This window comes from Balaenoptera musculus, chromosome 8 (assembly GCF_009873245.2).
Source record: "Balaenoptera musculus isolate JJ_BM4_2016_0621 chromosome 8, mBalMus1.pri.v3, whole genome shotgun sequence".
Lineage (NCBI taxonomy): Eukaryota > Metazoa > Chordata > Mammalia > Artiodactyla > Balaenopteridae > Balaenoptera > Balaenoptera musculus.
Window position 1 is genome coordinate 37,896,478 of NC_045792.1, and position 19,261 is coordinate 37,915,738.

Below are 19,261 nucleotides of genomic sequence, written 5' to 3' on the forward strand. Positions count from 1 at the left end.
AATGTCACCTCCTCTGTGAAGCTCTCCCTAAGCCCTACAGCTGTGAGTCACACTACCCTCTTTGGTGCCCTAATGCTCTCTGCATATTTTTATCCTAAAACAGCACACTGCACCACGAGGATCTGTTAAGATGCTGGTTTCCCCCAAGACGATGCTGGAAGGACCTTGAGGGTAGGAACCATATCTTTATCTCTGGACCAAGTACAGAGTTGCACAGAGTACACACTCGGTAAGTGTTGTTGAATCCATCAATCAGATGTAGGAGGAATTAAGGCAATGGAGGAATCAGGTTTTGACAGTCAGGATACTTGAGCCTTGCTCCAGCTGCCTCAGAGTCGAGTACTGTGGGAATTTAGTTTCTCATCTGTTGAATACGGGGGTGGGGCTATATGATTTCTGTGGTCCCTTTAACTCCTCTGTTCTAGAATTCAGACTACATTTTCCTTTAAAATCTACAGTGAAGAAAGACTCTATAAAACCCCATGGTAATAATATGTTCCAGGAGTTTGGACACGCTCCACAGAGCCAGCCAGGAAAATTGCTGCTCTGCCAGGCCACTGGGCTGAGCTCCCAAGGACGGCCAGCAATGGAGGCTCCTCCCCTAAACTCATAAATCCCCAACTGCCTTCTGTTACATTTGGAGGAAATACCCAATTGCCCTCTTTTCTGTTTCACTCTGCATATTTTGGCCAAAATGCTGCTTATTAAATATTATGCACAAGAAAAAAAATGACGATAAAAACCTAACACGCCTTGAAAATAATGAGTGCTAAAAACATGAATTAAACCACTAGGCTTACTATGGAAAACAGTATGGAGGTTTCTCAAAAAACTAAAAATAGAACTACCATATGAACCAGCAATTCCACTCCTGGGTATATATCCAAAAAAAACAAAAACACTAATTTGAAAAGATACACGCACCCCCATGTTCACAGCAGCATTATTTACAATTGCCAAGATATGGAAGCAACACAAGTATCCATCAGCTGATCAATGGATAAAGATGTGGCATATATATACCATGGAATATTACTCAGCCATAAAAGAAGAATGAAATAGGGGCTGCCCTGGTGGCACAGTGGTTGGGAATCCGCCTGACAATGCAGGGGACACGGGTTCGAGCCCTGGTCCGAGAAGATCCCACATGCCGTGAAGCAACTAAGCCCATGCACCACAACTACTGAGCCTGTGCTCTAGAGCCCCTGAGCCACAAGTACTGAGCCCTCGTGCCACAACTACTGAAGCCCGTGCGCCTAGAGCCCGTGCTCCACGACAAGAGAGAAGCCACCATAATGAGAAGCCTGTGCACCGCAACAAAGAGTAGCCCCCGCTCGCCGCAACTAGAGAAAGCCCACGTGCAGCAACGAAAACCCAATACAGTCAAAAATAAATATAAGTAAATAAATAAATAAATTTATTAAAAAGAAAACAAGAATGAAATAATGCCATTTGCAGCAACACGGATGGACCTAGAGATTATCATAATAAGTGAAGTAAGTCAGGCAGAGAAAGACAAATACTGTCTGTTATCACTTACATGTAGAATCTAAAAAATACAACAAACTAGTGAATACAACAAAAAAGAAGCAGACTCACAGGTATAAAGAACAAACTAGTGGTTACCAGTGAGGAGAGGGAAGGGGGGAGGGACAATGTAGGGGCAGGGGATTAAGAGGTATACACTATTAGGTATAAAATAAGCTACAAGGATATATTGTACAACATGGGGAATACAGTCAATATTTTATAATAACTATAAATGAAGTATAACCTTTAAAAATGGTGAATCACTATACCGTACACCTATAACATATAATATACATCACCTATACTTCAATAAAAAAAAATTTTTTTTAATTAAAAAAAAAAAAACTTCTAGGCTTGATAATCACCTCGTTACCCCATACTCTGGGGGTGGCTGGTACCTCAGGACGGCCACTTCTGTCCTCGCAGGCTGGGGAGCAGGGTAAGGCTTGACCATCTCGTGGAGCAACCCCGGGTGCTGGTCACTGTAGAAAAGTCCATGCTCCTGGGTCTTGCCCACCGGGGACATCATTTGCTTGGTCTTGAAGGGGTACTCGGGTGGAGGACCTCGGGGGTCCAGCACTTTAGCTGCAGGCTGGGCTGGGGAGGGACCCCCGCCCGCCTTGAACCCCTTTCCGGTCCCTGGGCCAGGGAGGTGTTGCTTTGCCCCGTTCCTCTCCAACGACAGCTGCATGATCCTCTCACTGAGAGAGCGGACGTGGCCCTGCTTGAGTTCCTTCAGCGCCTCGTCCTTGTGCGCCTGCCCGCTGTTGGCGCGGTTCACCGTGGGCCTGCCCTCAGTCCGCGCCTTCTGACTGGCGCCCCCGGCCACGTAGTAGCCGTGACCCACGGCCCCCTGCTGCTGCTGCTGCTGCGGTGGCGGCGGCTGCTGCCCCCGGAAGAACTGGGACTGCGCCTTGGCCTCCTCATACGTGGGCAGCTCCTCGTTGTTCTGCTGAGGCTGCGTGGACCGCACCTGTTTCTCCATCACCGTGTTGTCCACCTGGTGTTCCTGACCCTGCGGTTCCTGGCGTGCCGACTGGTAGACCATTTGTGGGTCTTCTTGTGTGAGGTTTTCCGTGGAAGAAAAGTTGTTTGTGGGGTGGGCTGGTCCTGCACTCCCTGTGGCCTGGTGCTGAATGGCCAGCAAGTTCATGTTCTCGGTCGGGGTACCATAGCGCAGTTGCTCCTGGATCAGCCGCTGTAACACTGTTCCAGCTGCCGCATCCTCGGAACCTCTCATTTCCACCTCTGAGATCCTCGGGAAGTTCGGCGGGTGGAAGTTACAAAGAGGATCCTCAACTAGAAGGTAAACATGGGAAAAAGATGTCAAGCTGTTCCACGCAGATATAGGTCTGGACGCACATGGTGAATAACGAACTTTCTAATGACAGAGGCATTTAAAGGTTTCCAATACACTGTCACTCCCATTTACCCTACAGTTTCTCATGGAAGCATCTCTCCAAATCAAAGTGTCTCTACTACTCTCCCTTCCCTTGCCTACTGTTTCCTCCTAGACCTTACTCGGGCCTTCAAGCCCTCCCTTTCCTTTAAGCTCCCCACCGACCCCTTCTCTTCATCATATAAACAGGTCAAGTCTTTTCCGTCTTAAAAAAAAAAAGAAAAAGAAAAAAAACAAGCAAAACTCAGAACCAAACAAAAAGAAACCATCTTTTCATGGCTCTACATAAACCTCTAATTGCCACCCTGCATCTCTCCTCTCCTTCTAATCGTCCTCAGAAAGCAATCGATACTTGCCATCTCCACTTTCCGAACGCGCCGTCCACTGCCCTCCCTACTGCTCTGATTAGTAATCATTCCCAGGGAGAACTTTCCAGCCTAACCTTTCTGAAGCATTTAGCATGTGATCACCCACTTCTTGAAATGCTCTCCTCACTCAGCATCCAGGCCACCCCCTCTCGTGGTTCGGGATCCTGCTGCTTTCTGTACACTCCATCTCTGGCTCCTTTTTCTCCACCTGCCCCTTAAATTCTTTCCCACAGCTCTGCCCTGAGCACTCACCCATCCTCACTTCGACAGATTCTCATCTCATCCACCGCTCGTCTGAACCTACTGACCCATGGCCCACCCATTTACAACCACCAGCCGATGGCCCACAGGTCCTCCAAACTCAACGTGTCTTCCTCAGCCCATCCAAACAAACCCTGTATCCCTGCCTCGTCTACTCTTTGCCAAGCCAGAAACCTGAGAGTTTTCCAAAATTCCTTCCTCTCCCTTACCCCCAACATTTGGTCAGCGCCTGCCTGTCAATTCTACCTCTGAAATGAAACATCTCTCCCAACTCTCCCCTTTATTCCCCTGCCAGTCTCCAAGTTCATTATCAATTACCACAGTACAACCACAAAAACCATTTTTAAGGAGCATATGATGTGCCAGGTATTGTACTAAGTTCCCTCCTTTATTTAGTTTAGTCCACATATAATCGCATGAGGCAGGTATTAATTCCCCCAGCTTACAGATAAGGAGAGAGGTTTAGAGAAGGTAAATCACCAAGGTCGCAGAGGTAGGAAGAGACAGATCCAGGATCCGACTCATTCCACAACGAAATCTGTGTTCATTCCACATGACAAGCCCACGGAGCCCCATACCCAAACCATTCCAACAGCCACCTCATCTATTTCTCTGACACTAGTCTCTTTCCCACTTCCAAACCCACCCCCTCAGACTCCAACTTATCTTCCCCACTGCCCTAAGATTTTTCAAACCAGAAAACTTAATCATATCACTCCTCTGCACAAAATTCCTCAACAAGTAATTATAGGATGAAACTGACACTCCATCACAGGGTGTAGCAGGCATTGCTTTATCCATCCAGCAGCATTTCATGCCATCACTGGCCCCCTCACCGGCAACCCCTTGGAGTTCAAGTTCCAGCAATACCCTAAGAAGTTCCCAGACATGCGAGCTCTCTCTGGCCTCCAGGACTTTGCTCCCATTCATCCCTCTGCCTAGAAAGATGCATCTCACCACACCCTTCTTGGGAAATTCCTAGACACGCTTTGAGTGATGGCTCCAAAGCTATCTTCTAAGTAAAACCTTGCCTGCTGTAGCCCAGCAGGCTTGAGCCCTCCTTCTCCAATGTCCGGGCTCCATTATTATACCTCCCTTAGAGCAATCGTCACAATAGATGGCAATTACTTATGTACACAGACTCTAAACTCCTTAAAAGCAAAGATCGTGCCTCCTCACCTGGGTATCCCTAGCACACAACTCAGTGCCTGCATGTAATGGGGGTCAAACGTGTAACCAGTAAAAGAATATCTGAGCACCATGAAATATATAATTTACCCCATTTCACAATGGTACTAAGAAGTAGTGTATTGAGGATATTTATAGTGTTAGGATAGTAAAAATTCTACTACTTACTACTGGCAAGACTTTGAGCAAATCACTTGCTCTCTTAGAGCTCAACATCCTCCCCTGCCAATAGAGGGAGCTGAGCTAGCCCCTTAGAGATAAGCAGCCTTCACTCTTACAATTCCATGCAGTGATGGTTCTTTGTTTTTACATATGCACAGGACACATCATTTTCCCCCAAACTGTCTTTCTTCCCCAAGGTTGCCTTTTTTTTTTTCTATGAATGGCATCCTCATCAGAGTCAACCAGACAGAAATTTCAGATTCAGTTTTGATCCTTTTGTCTCCTTTGCTCCCTACATTTAATCAAGTGCCAAGCACTTTTCAGTCCACAGTGAAATGAGAAAAAATGAAGGTGGTGTGATAAGTGAAATGAGAAAAAATGAAGGTGATGTGATATGCTTAACAAGACACAGAAATACACACATACATGTGTATATATCTAGACGTATGTCATTGGTTTTATTGTCTTCTTTTGGCAAGGGATTCTGTCAAGGATTACATCCCTCTTACACTTTTCAGTATTAAAATATGAGAAAAGGCGACCGTAGATGACATTTTGAGTGTCTCCGTAACAGCAAAGACTGCAGCCCCAGCTTCCATGCCCTCAGCTACTCCCCGGGTTCCAGCTCCTTAACCAGTTGTCTAAATGTCCTGAGCAGCCTAATATCTCTTGCCTCTGGCCTCTTCTCCTTTTGATCAACACTGTATTTATCTGTATTTGTCTACTAGAATTCAAGCACCAGAGAATAGAGAGTTTTATCTGTTACGTTCACATGCTGTATACCCAGTGCCTAGAATACTACCCCAATATACAGAAGGCATTCAGGAAAGAATTGTGGGGGGCAGGGATAAATTAGAAGTTTGGGATTAACATATACACACTACTATACATGAAAGCGATAAACAACAAGGACCTACTGTATAGCACAGGGAACTATATTCAGTATCTTGTAATAACCTATTATGGAAAAGAATCTGAAAAAGAATAGATGTATAGATAGATAGATAGATATACATATAACTGAATCACTTTGCTGTACACCTGAAACTAACATAGCATTGTAAACTAACCATACTTCAATTAAAAAAATGGTTAAAAAAAAAATAAGAGAAAAAATAATTGCCAAATAAAGAACTTTACAGACTGGTTTCTGAAGCTCAACTCTGATCGACCCCAAAATCACACCTCTGTGACCTCAGGCAAATTACTTGGCTTCTCTGAACCTCTCTGCTCTGTATAATGGTCAGGCTTCATATCTGCCTCACAGGACGGCATGTGGAGTGAATTCAAACTTATTCCTCACCTTCAGAGAAGGTGTACAGTAACTGAGATATAAACCGGAAGTTCAACAACAAAAATTTTTAAACAACAAAAACAGATCATTGAAAGTCCACACAAAATGAATTGCCAAATAATTGTAATAAGTGATGAACAACCCTGGGAAAGCGATTAACAGTGTGGGTTGAGTTGAGCCATCACTCACTCTACAAATACCAACTGCCAACCTGTTATATTCAGGCATTCTGATAGGTGCTGGGGTTAGGAGAGTAAAGTGGACAGTCCTTACCTTCAGGGCTTAATGAAACAAGCAAATTCAAATAAAAATCAACATTTTAAAATAAAATGAATAAAAATTCAAATAAAAATATATATCCAAAGGAAAAAGATTTTTTTGGATGAATAATAAAAGGAATCGTGTCGCATCAAGCATGAAAACTACTGAATTTCCTTTTCATAAGCACATTTGGCAAGAACCCTGAGATCTTCTTTAAAGTGGTTTTGAAGCTTCCTTTTCATGGTTTAACCAATCTCATAAACCCTCAAAAATAGGCAGAAAGTTTTTACAAAGGAAGCAGTTCCTTCCCGACTATAGTTTTGAATTTCTCTGAATTTCTGAATCATTTGCAAAAAGAGGTAAAAATGAAAGCAGAGAAGAAAAAAAGGAATGAAAGATTCTGGGAAAGAATACAAAAGAATATTTAGGAATTAGAAGAAAATTAGGGCATAAATGGTATAATTCTGAAGTTCCTACATACTTAGGAACTCTGTTGAGAGGGTCACATATTATAGTAAAACAGTCTATTAAAACCTTGTTAATGTTTACCAAACATTAAAAATAAGGCACCTACCAATACAGAGACAACCAATAATCCAATATGCTGATATTTAAAACAAGGATAGAGAAAAAAATTACGCAAAAGAGCGAAAAATGAGAAACATGAGATTGTTCTGCTTTTCCAACACAAGTGCCAATAAAAGAACTTACCAACTTTTTCCCTGATGCTACTGTTTGCCTCCACCGTCAAAGATGCTTCATGCCTCCCAGAATAGAGCTGAAAGTCTGGGAAAAAGTAGTTGGGGTCTTCCAGAATCTGGATGGGACTACTGGGGCTGTAACAGGCAGGAGGGGGACCTGGGGGCAGAAAGCAAAGTGCATATTAGTGCCAGTGAAGTCCTCCTCTCCCTCTTTGCCGTGTGACTCACACTAGCTGTTCTCCCACACACATTTCCACTGGCAGTGGCAGCTCTGTCTTTTCGATTCATAAAATTCCAAAGTTACTATTCAGAATCATCACAAGTCTAGCCACCCACCAAAATGACCCATGAGGTCACAATAACAATTTTCAAGACACGCTGAGCGAAGGCAGGGACCCTTTCTCACAACCTACTTCCACGGGCAGCAGCAGAAACACTGGCAGAAATCAAGTCCCCTGAGGAACTGGACAAGTCACTAAGTTTGGAAAGGTCAAGGTTGGGGAAAAGAGGGAGGCAGGGAGGCCAGAAAAGGAAAACTAAAAGGGGAAGGGCAGCTGTCTCTTGGAATGTATGAAAGATGCAGAGAGGGGTGGTCATTTTGCCAGACCACGTGTTAGCAAGGGCCTGTCCCAACCCAGGACAGAGCGCTCAGCCCCACTCTGAGAGTTCTGGAGCCCTGTGTGGCAGTGTGAGCCCGGGTCATGGGTTCTGGCCCTCTGCCAGGCACTGGCCTTTCAGCTCCTCTGTATCTGCTTCACACTCAAAGCAGAGTGTGCTTCCTGTTTCAATTAAACGTGACACTGTGTTCAATTCTACAGTCACTGAACATGATATACCACGACAGCGACACCGATCTGGCATCTACAATATCGTGGGAACACCCAGCGGGATGGGTCTGGGATGTCTTTCCTCTATGCACTAGTTTCTCTGCGTGTGCACCAAGTTGAAGGCTCTTTCTGGGAAAAGTAACTTAGTTTACTCTGGGGAAAGAGTCAGGCTATTTTTTTTTAAATTAAAATCCTTGCCCCCAGGGATTCCTCAATATACGCAAATCAATCAATGTGATACACCATATTAACAAATTGAAGAGTAAAAACCATATGATCATCTCAATAGACGCAGAAACAGCTTTTGACAAAATTCAGCACCCATTTATGATAAAAACTCTACAGAAAGTGGGCAGAGAGGGAACCTACCTCAACATAAAAAAGGTCATATACGACAAACCCACAGCAAACATCATTCTCAATGGTGAAAAACTGAAGCATTTCTTCTAAGATCAGGAACAAGACAAGGATGTCCACTCTCACCACTATTATTCAACGTAGTTTTGGAAGTCCTAGCCACGGCAATCAGAGAAGAAAAAGAAATGAAAGGAATACAAATTGGAAAAGAAGAAGGAAAACTGTCACTGTTTGCAGATGACATGATACTATACATAGAGAATCCTACAGATGCCACCAGAAAACTACTAGAGCTAATCAATGAATTTGGTAAAGTTGCAGGATACAAAATTAATGCACAGAAATCTCTTGCATTCCTATACACTACCAATGAAAGACCAGAAAGAGAAATTAAGGAAACAATCCCATTCACCATTGCAACAAAAAGAATAAAATACCTAGGAATAAACCTACCTAAGGAGGTAAAACACCTGTATGCAGAAAACTATAAGACACTGATGAAAGAAATCAAAGATGACACAAACAGATGGAGAGATATACCATGTTCTTTGATTGGAAGAATCAATATTGTGAAAATGACTATACTACCCAAAGCAAACTACAGATTCAATGCAATCCCTATCAAATTACCAGTGGCATTTTTTACATAACTAGAACAAAAAGTCTTAAAATTTGTATGGAGACACAAAAGACCCCGAATAGCCAAAGCAGTCTTGAGGGAAGAAAACGGAGCTGGAGGAATCAGACTCGCTGACTTCAGACTATACTACAAAGCTACAGTAATCAAGACAATATGGTACTGGCACAAAAACAGAAATATAGATCAAAGGAACAAGATAGAAAGCCCGGAGACAAACCCACGCACCTATGGTCAACTAATCTATGACAAAGGAGGCAAGGATATACAACGGAGAAAAGACAGTCTCTTCAATAAGTGGTGCTGGGAAAACTGGACAGCTACATGTAAAAAATGAAAGTAGAACACTCCCTAACACCATACACAAAAATAAGCTCAAAATGGATTAGAGACCTAAATGTCAGGCCAGACACTATAAACCTCTTAGAGGAAAACAGGAAGAACACTCTTTGACGTAAATCACAGCAAAATCTTTTTTGATCCACCTCCTAGAGTAATGGAAATAAAAACAAAAATAAACAAATGGGACCTAATGAAACTTAAAAGCTTTTGCAAAGCAAAGGAAACTACAAACAAGACAAAAAGCAACCCTCAGAATTGGAGAAAATATTTTCAAATGAATTAACCGACAAAGGATTAATCTCAAAAATATATAAACAGTTCATGCAGCTCAATATTAAAAAAACAAACAACCCAATCCAAAAATGGGCAGAAGACTTAAACAGACATTTCACTAAAGAAGATATACAGATGGCTAAGAAGCACATGAAAAGCTGCTCAACATCACTACTTATTAGAGAAATGCAAATCAAAACTACAATGAGGTATCACCTCACACCAGTTAGAATGGGCATCATCAGAAAATCTACAAACAACAAATGCTGGAGAGGGTGTGGAAAAAATGGAACTCTCTTGCACTGTTGGTGGGAATGTAATTCAGCCACTATGGAGAACAGTATGGGGATTCCTTAAAAAACTAAAAATAGAATTACCATATGACCCAGCAATCCCACTACTGGGCATATACCCAGAGAAAACCATAATTCAAAAAGACACATGCACCCCAGTGTTCACTGCAGCACTATTTACAATAGCCAGGTCATGGAAACAACCTAAATGCCCATTGACAGACGAATGGATAAAGAAGATGTGGTGCATATATACAATGGAATATTACTCAGTCATAAAAAGGAACGAAATTGGGTCATTTGTAGAGACACAGATGGATCTAGAGACTGTCATACAGAGTGAAGTAAGTCAGAAAGAGAAAAACAAATATTGTATATTAACGCATATATGTGGAATCTAGAAAAATGGTACAGATGAACCAATTTGCAGGGCAGAAATAGAGACACAGATGTAGAGAACAAACGTATGGACACCAAGGGGGGAAAGCAGCAGGGGGTGGGGCTAGTGGTGTGATGAATTGGGAGATTGGGATTGACATGTATACACTGATATGTATAAAGTAGACAAGTAATAAGAAACTGCTGTATAAAAAAATAAATAAAATTCAAAAATTTGAAAAAAAATAAAAGGCCTTTTCTATTAAAAACTATATATGTACATATATATAGATATATATATATGGTAGCTAAACATGAATATCAATTAGATTAGTTACAAATACAAGGAAAAACAATTTAGAGAGTTAATGGCTAAGGACATCTTAGTGCCTTTTCCGTTAATGTGTAACTATAATGGATCATTGTATAGTTTGTCCTGGTCTTCTCCTCATCACGTGTGGAATTAATCCATATCAAAACTTTCTTGTACCCAAACCTGAAGGTTTGTCCACAGCTGTCCAGGTGTGTCTAAAGTTTACCTCGACAGCTTCTCTTCCATCCTGGATATCCTTTCCCTAGCATTCTGGACAATGAGCCCTCCCCTCTGATTCTCCACTGTTGGTGGAGATAAGATAGATGGTACAAAGCATGCCAAGAGACTTCACAGGGTGGCGGCACCTCATTGGGTCATCAGAATCCAAATTTTGCCAATTCATTAATTTACCATGAGAAACACAACTGCCAGAGGGAACGGTCTCTTATGCTCTCCAGGCCAGCTAGCACATTTACTGTTTTGACATTTCCACAAGAAGCCAAATTACAACTTGGAAGTTGCATGGTGAGCAAGAAATCCCAGTTAGGGAGGTAGCTGCATGCTCAAATGATGGATGCCACTAGGTAGAGTTGTCTGATGCCTCCATAGTCCTCAAAGGAATTTTCCCACCCAGACACCCAAGCAGCACCCATTTCACAGTGGCAATTTACCCGAGTTGTAGACAAAGCTTTTAGGGAAAATATTATCTGAGATGCTTGTGTTACTGACTGTGGAACCCGAAAAGGAGTGGGCAATACCAAGCCTCAGAATTAAATCTGATTACTTTGGTCTATAGTTCCAACAGAAATTGTTTCAACATTTAGTCAACGTGTGCCTGGCATGTTCTAAGTGCCAGGCGCCATGCTATAGCGATAAGACAAGAACTCTGCCGTCAGGAGTCTCAGAATTCAGTAGGAAGCAGACATGTTGGCTGGCAGTTACGATGCAGGGTAGCGTTGGCTGTAACAAAGGCTTGTTCTAGATACAGTGGGAGCTCAGGACAAAGGGCCTAACCCTGCCTAAAGGTCAAGAAAACCTGCACAGAGGCCAAGGAGCTTAAGCTGATCCTACTTCAGTATCTGATTTTCACAATGAAAGAAAATGCATTTTTATGATTATATATTACCAATAATACAATCATATAGAGAACTGCTGTTAGTCTTATGGTATGTTTCTGTTTAATTTTATACATTAAGATTTGTACATACAAATTTGGAATCACACAGTGTCATGCTGCTGTCACTTAGCATGATAACATGAGTTGTTCTCCTGCGATGTAATAAAAATACATTAAAAAAAAAAATCCTTGCCCCAGAGATAATTCCATTAGAAGAAAAATCATGTTTTTCAGCCATCATTTCAAACAGGTCATTTGCAATTCTTGCTAGGATTGTTATCTACCCATTTCCCATAAGGCCAAAGCTAGTAGTAAGCAACTAATTATTCTAAGAGGCTGGAAGATGGAAATTTACTCAACTTCTTCCCGAGTTTCTCTACCTCAACCCGTGAAATAATATTTGCACGTGTGCTCACATGTATCATAAGCATGTTTACATTAGAGAGAAAAAGAGAAAAAAGATTTTGACCACCAGAATATTTATCTTACAATGTTAAAATAAATAATGTAGTTGTGACTTAGATCTTAAGGATAAATAAAAACAGAGTATGAATGACATACTATATAAAGATCAGCCTAAAATGACAGTTCCAATGCCTGTGACAGTATCTGTCAGCGTTCTCTTTTTGGCCAACCCAGAAAGGACTACCCTGGAAAAGAAACTCAGCCCTTTCTGGGCCTCATCTTCTACATCTATAAATCTAAAAGTCAAGGCTAAAATTAGGATCCAAAGGCAAATCCTGGCCTGGCTTCTACTTCAGGCAGGTGGAAAATATTGGTGGAAAGTTGGAGAGACGCACAGAGCAACCTTGGCCACCTGTTAGGATCACCTGGGGAACTTTGCCAATGCCAGTACCCCAGTCTCACCCAGACCTAGTCAATCAGAATCACTGGGACAGGGCCCAGGCATGTGTATTTTATAAGGCTCTTCATATGATTCCGATGTGCAGCTACCGCTGAGAAGCCCTAAGCTAGATGGAGAACAGTGCACACAGGCAAAGAAACAAAAAAACACCAACACACCTTCTGCACCCTCCGCCCCTCTCCCACCAAATCAGAGCCAAGGAGGAGTTGAGGACCCATACGCTTGAGTAAAGAAGGTGTGACAGATACACATTACTATATACAAAATAGACAAACAACAAGGACCTCCTGTGTAGCACAGGGAACTATATTCAATATCTTACAATAACTTATAATGGAAAAGAATCTGAAAAAGAATATATATATATATTTTTATATATATATATAAAAACTGAATCACTTTACTGTACACCTGCAACTACACAACATTGTACATCAACTATACTTCAATTCAATTTAAAAAAAAAGTGTGGTGTTCTATTACGATCTAGGTCAGGAATGGCACATGCCAGTAGATTACAACTCTTTGGGTCCTACCATCTAATCATGTGACTAAAAATTTTAAATGATAACAGAGAGTAAACTGCCAATAAAACTGTGGCCTACCTAAGAATATATATGTGTATATGTATGGGTGTATAAAGGTGTGTGTAGGGAATGTGTATATGCATAGATACATGCTTTCAACATGGAGCCCAGTTAAGAATCCTGCAGTAAGCCATTCCCGTCATCACAACACTGGTATAAACTGCTTTTCCACACCTTATCCAACGGCCTGCCGAGTGAGAGTAGGTCCCAGGGCTCCAGGCCACAGGGCGCTACAGAGAGAGCAGAGCTGGAAGGGGGGGCCTGAGCTCAGAGGGCACCAAAGATGCGCCGCCTCTCACCATTTCTTCGGCAGGCCTCAGTATTAAGAAAGAACTAGGACTTCCCTGGTGGCGCAGTGGTTAAGAATCCGCCTGCCAATGCAGGAGACACGGGTTCGAGCCCTGGTCTGGGAAGATCCCCCATGCCGCGGAGCAACTAAGCCCGTGCGCCACAACTACTGAGCTCGCGCTCTAGAGCCCACAAGCCACAACTACTGAGCCCTCGTGCCACAACTACTGAAGCCCGTGCGCCTAGAGCCCGTGCTCCACAACAAGAGAAGCCACCGCAATGAGAAGCCCGCGCACTGCAACGAAGAGTAACCCCTGCTCGCCACAAGTAGAGAAAGCCCGTGAACAGCAACGAAGACCCAACACAGCCAAAAATAAAGAAAGAAAGAAATACTTAAAAAAAAAAAAGAAAGAAAGAAAGAGACTCAGTGGCCCACACACTGACCGAGAGTTCCGTTCCCACTCTGCCCCCTCTCCTTGGAAGTGAAGAGAGAAGTCTGGCTGAGCAGAGGATCCGGACAGACCCTACGGACAGCCAGGCTCAGGAATCATCACTCCACTGAGCCAACAGACAACCCAGTGAGCTATCCCAGCACTGCCACACCCGAAAGGCATCATTTCGCTTCCAGCTCCCTCACCTGTAAGACACGGTAAAATGACAATAACGTGTACCACAGGGTGGCACGACATTCCTGGGCTACACAGTAAAAATGCAAGAGAGACACCATCCGCCGTCCCACGTGCACATAATCTTTCCCTTCCTGTTCTAGTGCAGGATCTTCGTTAGGAACTCCGGTAGCACGATTTGAGTCTGTTTTCTTATGTAAAAACATAGGGCATATAATCTAACCAACAGGGTCAAGGATCTCTGAAATCAGAAACTGGACATCAATACCTGTCATAAGCAGAAATTCAGTTTTCCTTGTTAGCAGGTCTCCAGCCCCGGGAGCAAGAACTGTGAGAAACCACAGGAGATGCCCGGACACCACCCCTACCCAGTGAGTGCTGCGAGGCCTGGCTGGGGCCCAGGGCCTAAGTGACAGTGCAGGTTTTAGGGGAGTCCACAGCTGACCAAGGATTCTGCTTCTATGTAATCTGTACATGGAGTTGCCTCTCAGGGTTTCCATGTAAGGTTCTCTTGACTTAGTAACTTGCAGTCACCTACTTTCAACCCAAACCTTCATCTAAGGACCATGGCTCACACAGCTTTAGTCTGCGTGGGGAAAGTGGCAGAAGCAACAGAAAACCTGCCCAGGGTCTCCCTCTGGGCAGGGGGCTTGCAGCCCCTCGGGCTCCTGCCTGAAGTAAAGCTAGACATTTGTTTGTGCTGTACTCGGCAGAGGGTGAAATTCTGCAATTTCAGTTTGAGGGTTCAACGTTTCTGCCTTATATTGATGATGACCCATTTCAACAAGAACAGTTCCTTTCTCTTTGCAAACACTGCATGTCATTTCTCAACAAGAATCCTTTGCTTCTCTCTCTACGAGCATGACTACTTTTGGCTGGCTTCTAAAGCACTGAAAACTTCCTTCCCACTATGGTTTTACTCTCTCACTTTCTTTGTAACTGTCCAGAGGCCTTTAGGTAATGTGACCCTGAACAAGACTTTTTTCCCTCCCTCCATAGTAGGGATAACAAAGGCCTCGTTGTTGAAGGAAAAATGAATCGAGGTAAAAATGAAGTGAGTTTCCTGGGGGAGGCGAGAGGTACAACAAGAATCCTGGTCACCTGCTCATCTGTTTCACCTCCACTGTAACTGATTCGTTCCCTAAGATCAGATCCGGAATCCATAAACAGACCAACATAAGAGGCTCAGGAGTCTCCTTCAGGTGTAAACACCAGAGGACACTCAAACCGTCACCCCACTATCACCCTGCACTCACACAGCTGGGAATCACCTGTCCTTAATTAAACTCCACTGCCAGCATGCCACTCCCTTGCACATAAACATATCGGCTACAGCTTCAAGTTCAAATTCTGTTCGGTTTTCAAGGCTGTCGACACTCGGCCCCCTCCTTTAGCTGTCAACAGTCCTGCTGGTCCCCTCAGTATCCCAGCATCCCGTGAACATGCCACCCTCATTCTCCAAGGCCCTGCTGGGAATGCCACCCTCTAGCTGCACACTCCCCTCCCCAAGTCCTCTAAAGTTCATCCCGATACATTTACCTCTTCAGGTTACCTCCCCTACAGTGGCCTGCCTTCCCCCAATGGCCACGGTAATTATGATCGAAAGCGCACAACTGAGCACTTAACATCAACTGCCTAGTAGTTTGCAGTAGTCACTTAATATAGGCTGGTGCATCCGACAATCCCATTCCTGGGCATATACCCAGACAGAACTCTAATTTGAGAAGATACATGCACCCCTATGTTCACAGCAGCACTATTCACAATAGCCAAGACATGGAAACAACCTAAATGACCATCGACAGATGAATGGATAAAGAAGATGTGGTACATATATACAATGGAATACTACTCAGCCATTAAGTAGATGCACATATCTAAAAAACAAAAAGACTCACAGATACACAGAACAGACTAGTGGTTGCCAAGGGGAAGGGGCGATGGGGGAGGGAAAGACTAGGAGTTTGGGATTAGCAGATGCAAACTATTACATATAGGACGAATAAACAAGGTCCTACTGTATAGCACAGGGAACTATATTCAATATCCTATGATAAATCATAATGGAAAAGAATATGAAAAAGAATATGCATATGTATAACTGAGTCACCTTGCTATACAGCAGAAATTAAACACAACATTGTAAATCAACTATACTTCAATAAATAAATTAATAAATATATATATATATATATATATATATATATATATATATATATATATATATATGCTGGTGCTAGTGCCCTGGTGAAGCTTGAAGACAAGGCACCATACGGGTACTTGCTACTTTCTGTATAAGGTATATGGTTCCCTTACTACCTGCTGACTGATGGAGAACTTGGCATATCCTCTGGGATGGTGTCACTACCAAGTTTAATGAGAGGGTCCCTTCAAAGCCAGTCTCTGAGAGTTCCCGATGATTCCCTGGCCCTCTCAGTTCTCTAAGATGAGGAAGCACTCGCTCTCCCCTTTGCTCTGGGGCCTTCACTCACTGCGAAAAAACTCCCAGGTGTCACTGCGCCCAAGTGCAAGACTTTCTGCCAGCTCCATGGAAGCCAAAACCACCTAATGCCTTTAAAAACAATTCCACTGTCGAGATTAGAATAACCTCCTCTAACCGAGATTTTAACCACAAGCAACAGAACAATTCTGTGTGGCTTCTACCTTCCTTTTCAAAGAGCTAAGGAATTTACTGAGTGCGCCAGCGGCCTCAAAGTTAAATGTAAGCAACTAAGCCTTCGGATTCTGGCAGAACTGGAGGTTTCTCCGGGGAGTAGAATACTCTGCTCAGGGAGACAGATGCCCTAGAAACAATGTTTTTAAAGGGAGCGTGGAGACTCCACGACCAGTATGTGAAAAATAAGGGGTAGTCTGTTCACGAGCCCTCATGTGAAGCCAAGCTCCCTCCCTGGGGTGGCCAAGTCACGCTCTTGAACCTGAGGCCTGAAGGAAGCAGACAGGTCCTGGCACCCCCCTCTGTGAACGCCTGCACGCAGCACACACACTGAAAAAGCAAACAGGGATCTCCAACACTAAACTGACGGCACACACCTGAATACACCTTCTCACCCCTTTTCTCCCAAGGAACCATTATTTGAAACCCAAGTTGGGGGGAGTGGGGAGGAGGTGGGAGCGGGGAAGATTTCTAAAATTTCCAGCCTCTACAGATATGGTCTTCCTGGGCATGGAACTTGAATTTGAATCCCTGGAATAATCCATCCATTGTAGAAAACAAGAAAAATAAATACACCTATTTAATTTAGACTCTCTCAAAGTGGAATTTGTGATGAATACCTTTAAAGTTGTGCGAAGTTTAACTTTGTAATGCTTATTTAAAAATATCTCTGAGATAGTATCAGTGTGAACCAAAATACAGAATGTATGCTTAACCTTTAAAGTAACAATTGAGTTCAACAGGGCCCTGTGATGTGAGCTATAAATAACAAAGAAATGAGTAAGACCATCCTTAGCCTTAGGATATTTTGATTCCATTCTGGAGACAACGTGCATGCAACTATCCAAACTTCATCGCAGAGTAAGTACTCTATTAAAGGGACACAAAGCTTTGTAGGCTCAGGAGTAATTCGTTACTACCTGATGATTGACAGAGGTGATTCGGAGCTAAAAGGGCAAGGAGAAAGAGACTCCTGAGCTGAAGTGGAAAAAAGGAGGATGTTCATCTGCTTCAGGGTGAGGAGAGGGTGCTAGTGAGGAAAGATGAGCCCAAAAAGGTAGAGGTGAAGCATAGGGACTGAGTCACCAAAGTGTTTGGTCTCTTTAAGCAATGGAGAATTCATCGGTGCTTGGGTATGGGTAAGGAGGAGGTTGAAGCTGTATCTGCAGACCCAGAATCCAGTATTTGGTTTTAAAAGCCTATAGAGTTATCATATGATCCACCAATCCCACTCCTGGGCATATATCCAGAGAAAACTCTAATTCGAAAAGATACATGCACCCCAATGCCCATAGCAGCACTACTTACAATAGCCAAGACATGGAAGTAACGTAAGTGTCCATCAACAGATGAATGGATAAAGAAGATGTGGTACATATATACAATGGAATATTACTCAGCCATAAAAAGGAACGAAATAATGCCATTTGCAGCAACATGGGTGGACGTAGAGATTATCATACTAAATGAAGAGAAAGAGAAAGGCAAATACCATATGACATCTAAACTATGATACAAATGAACAGAAACAGAAAGGGGGTGGGGGAAGGATAAATTAAGAGTTTGGGATTATCAGATACACACTACCATATGTAAAATAAACAATGAGGTCCTACTGTATAGTACAGGGAACTATATTCAATATCCTATAATAAACCATAATAGAAAAGAATACGAAAAAGAATATATACATACATATATGTATAACTGAATCACTTTGCTGTACACCAGAAACTAACACAACATTGTAAATCAGTTGTACTTTAATAAAAATAAATAAATAAAAGCACTAGTACATTATTTTCATAACACTACAGAAATGGAAAATAATTTAGAATTAGGTGGTTCAACTTTCAACTACTACCTATCATATCCCTGATAGTCAATCACCTCTAATTAAATACTAATAGTGTTGGAGAACCCTGAACTCACTGTGTGAGCCGTGGAAGTTGGGTCTACCTCCCATTACAGAAGCCAAAAGGTCCCCTCCCTGTTCTAGCAGTTAGGAGGACCGAGGCCCAGTCAACTGATATTCCAACCAAAGACTCTGAATCTTGAGGAAATGACACAAACACAAAGGATGCTGATAAAGTATCTATGGTAACAGTACCCCTAGGAGTCCAGGAGCAACACTGGTATCCATGGTAGCCGCCATCATCACAAGACAAGTAGCCTACCCCTGCCTGGGTTGCCGGTATATCTTCACTTAGGTTCCTGCTCATTTTCTGAGCCTTCCCATTAATATGTGAGCTGCCCAATGTACTTCCAATAAATTCTTCTTTTGCTTAAGTTAGCCAAAGTTACTTCGCACTGCTTACAATCAAGGACTTCTGATAGACATATATCATAGGTCTATATGTGGAATCTAAAAAAATTATACATATGAACTTATTTACAAAACAGAAATAGACTCACAGACATAGAAAACAAACTTACAGTTACCAAAGGGGATGGGGGAGGGATAAATTAGGAGTTTGGGATTAAAATATATATACTACTATATATAAAATAGATAAACAA

General features: G+C 42.8%; 1 protein-coding gene across 6 annotated transcripts in view; it reads right to left on the minus strand.

The window, feature by feature from the left end:
* AMOTL1 (angiomotin like 1) overlaps positions 1-19,261 on the minus strand; it is a 167,788-nt gene that overhangs the window by 67,142 nt on the left and 81,385 nt on the right. For 3 of the 6 annotated variants that reach the window (XM_036859739.1, XM_036859740.1, XM_036859741.1), the window contains 2 exons: positions 7,175-7,321; positions 1,896-2,829 (listed from right to left, as the gene is read on the minus strand). In XM_036859739.1, the coding sequence (XP_036715634.1) occupies positions 1,896-2,829; positions 7,175-7,321 (1,081 nt within the window). Of the gene's footprint in view, positions 1-1,895; positions 2,830-7,174; positions 7,322-7,500; positions 7,779-8,360; positions 8,378-19,261 lie in introns of those variants that run through there. The other 3 variants (XM_036859744.1, XM_036859738.1, XM_036859742.1) reach the window with 3 other exon arrangements.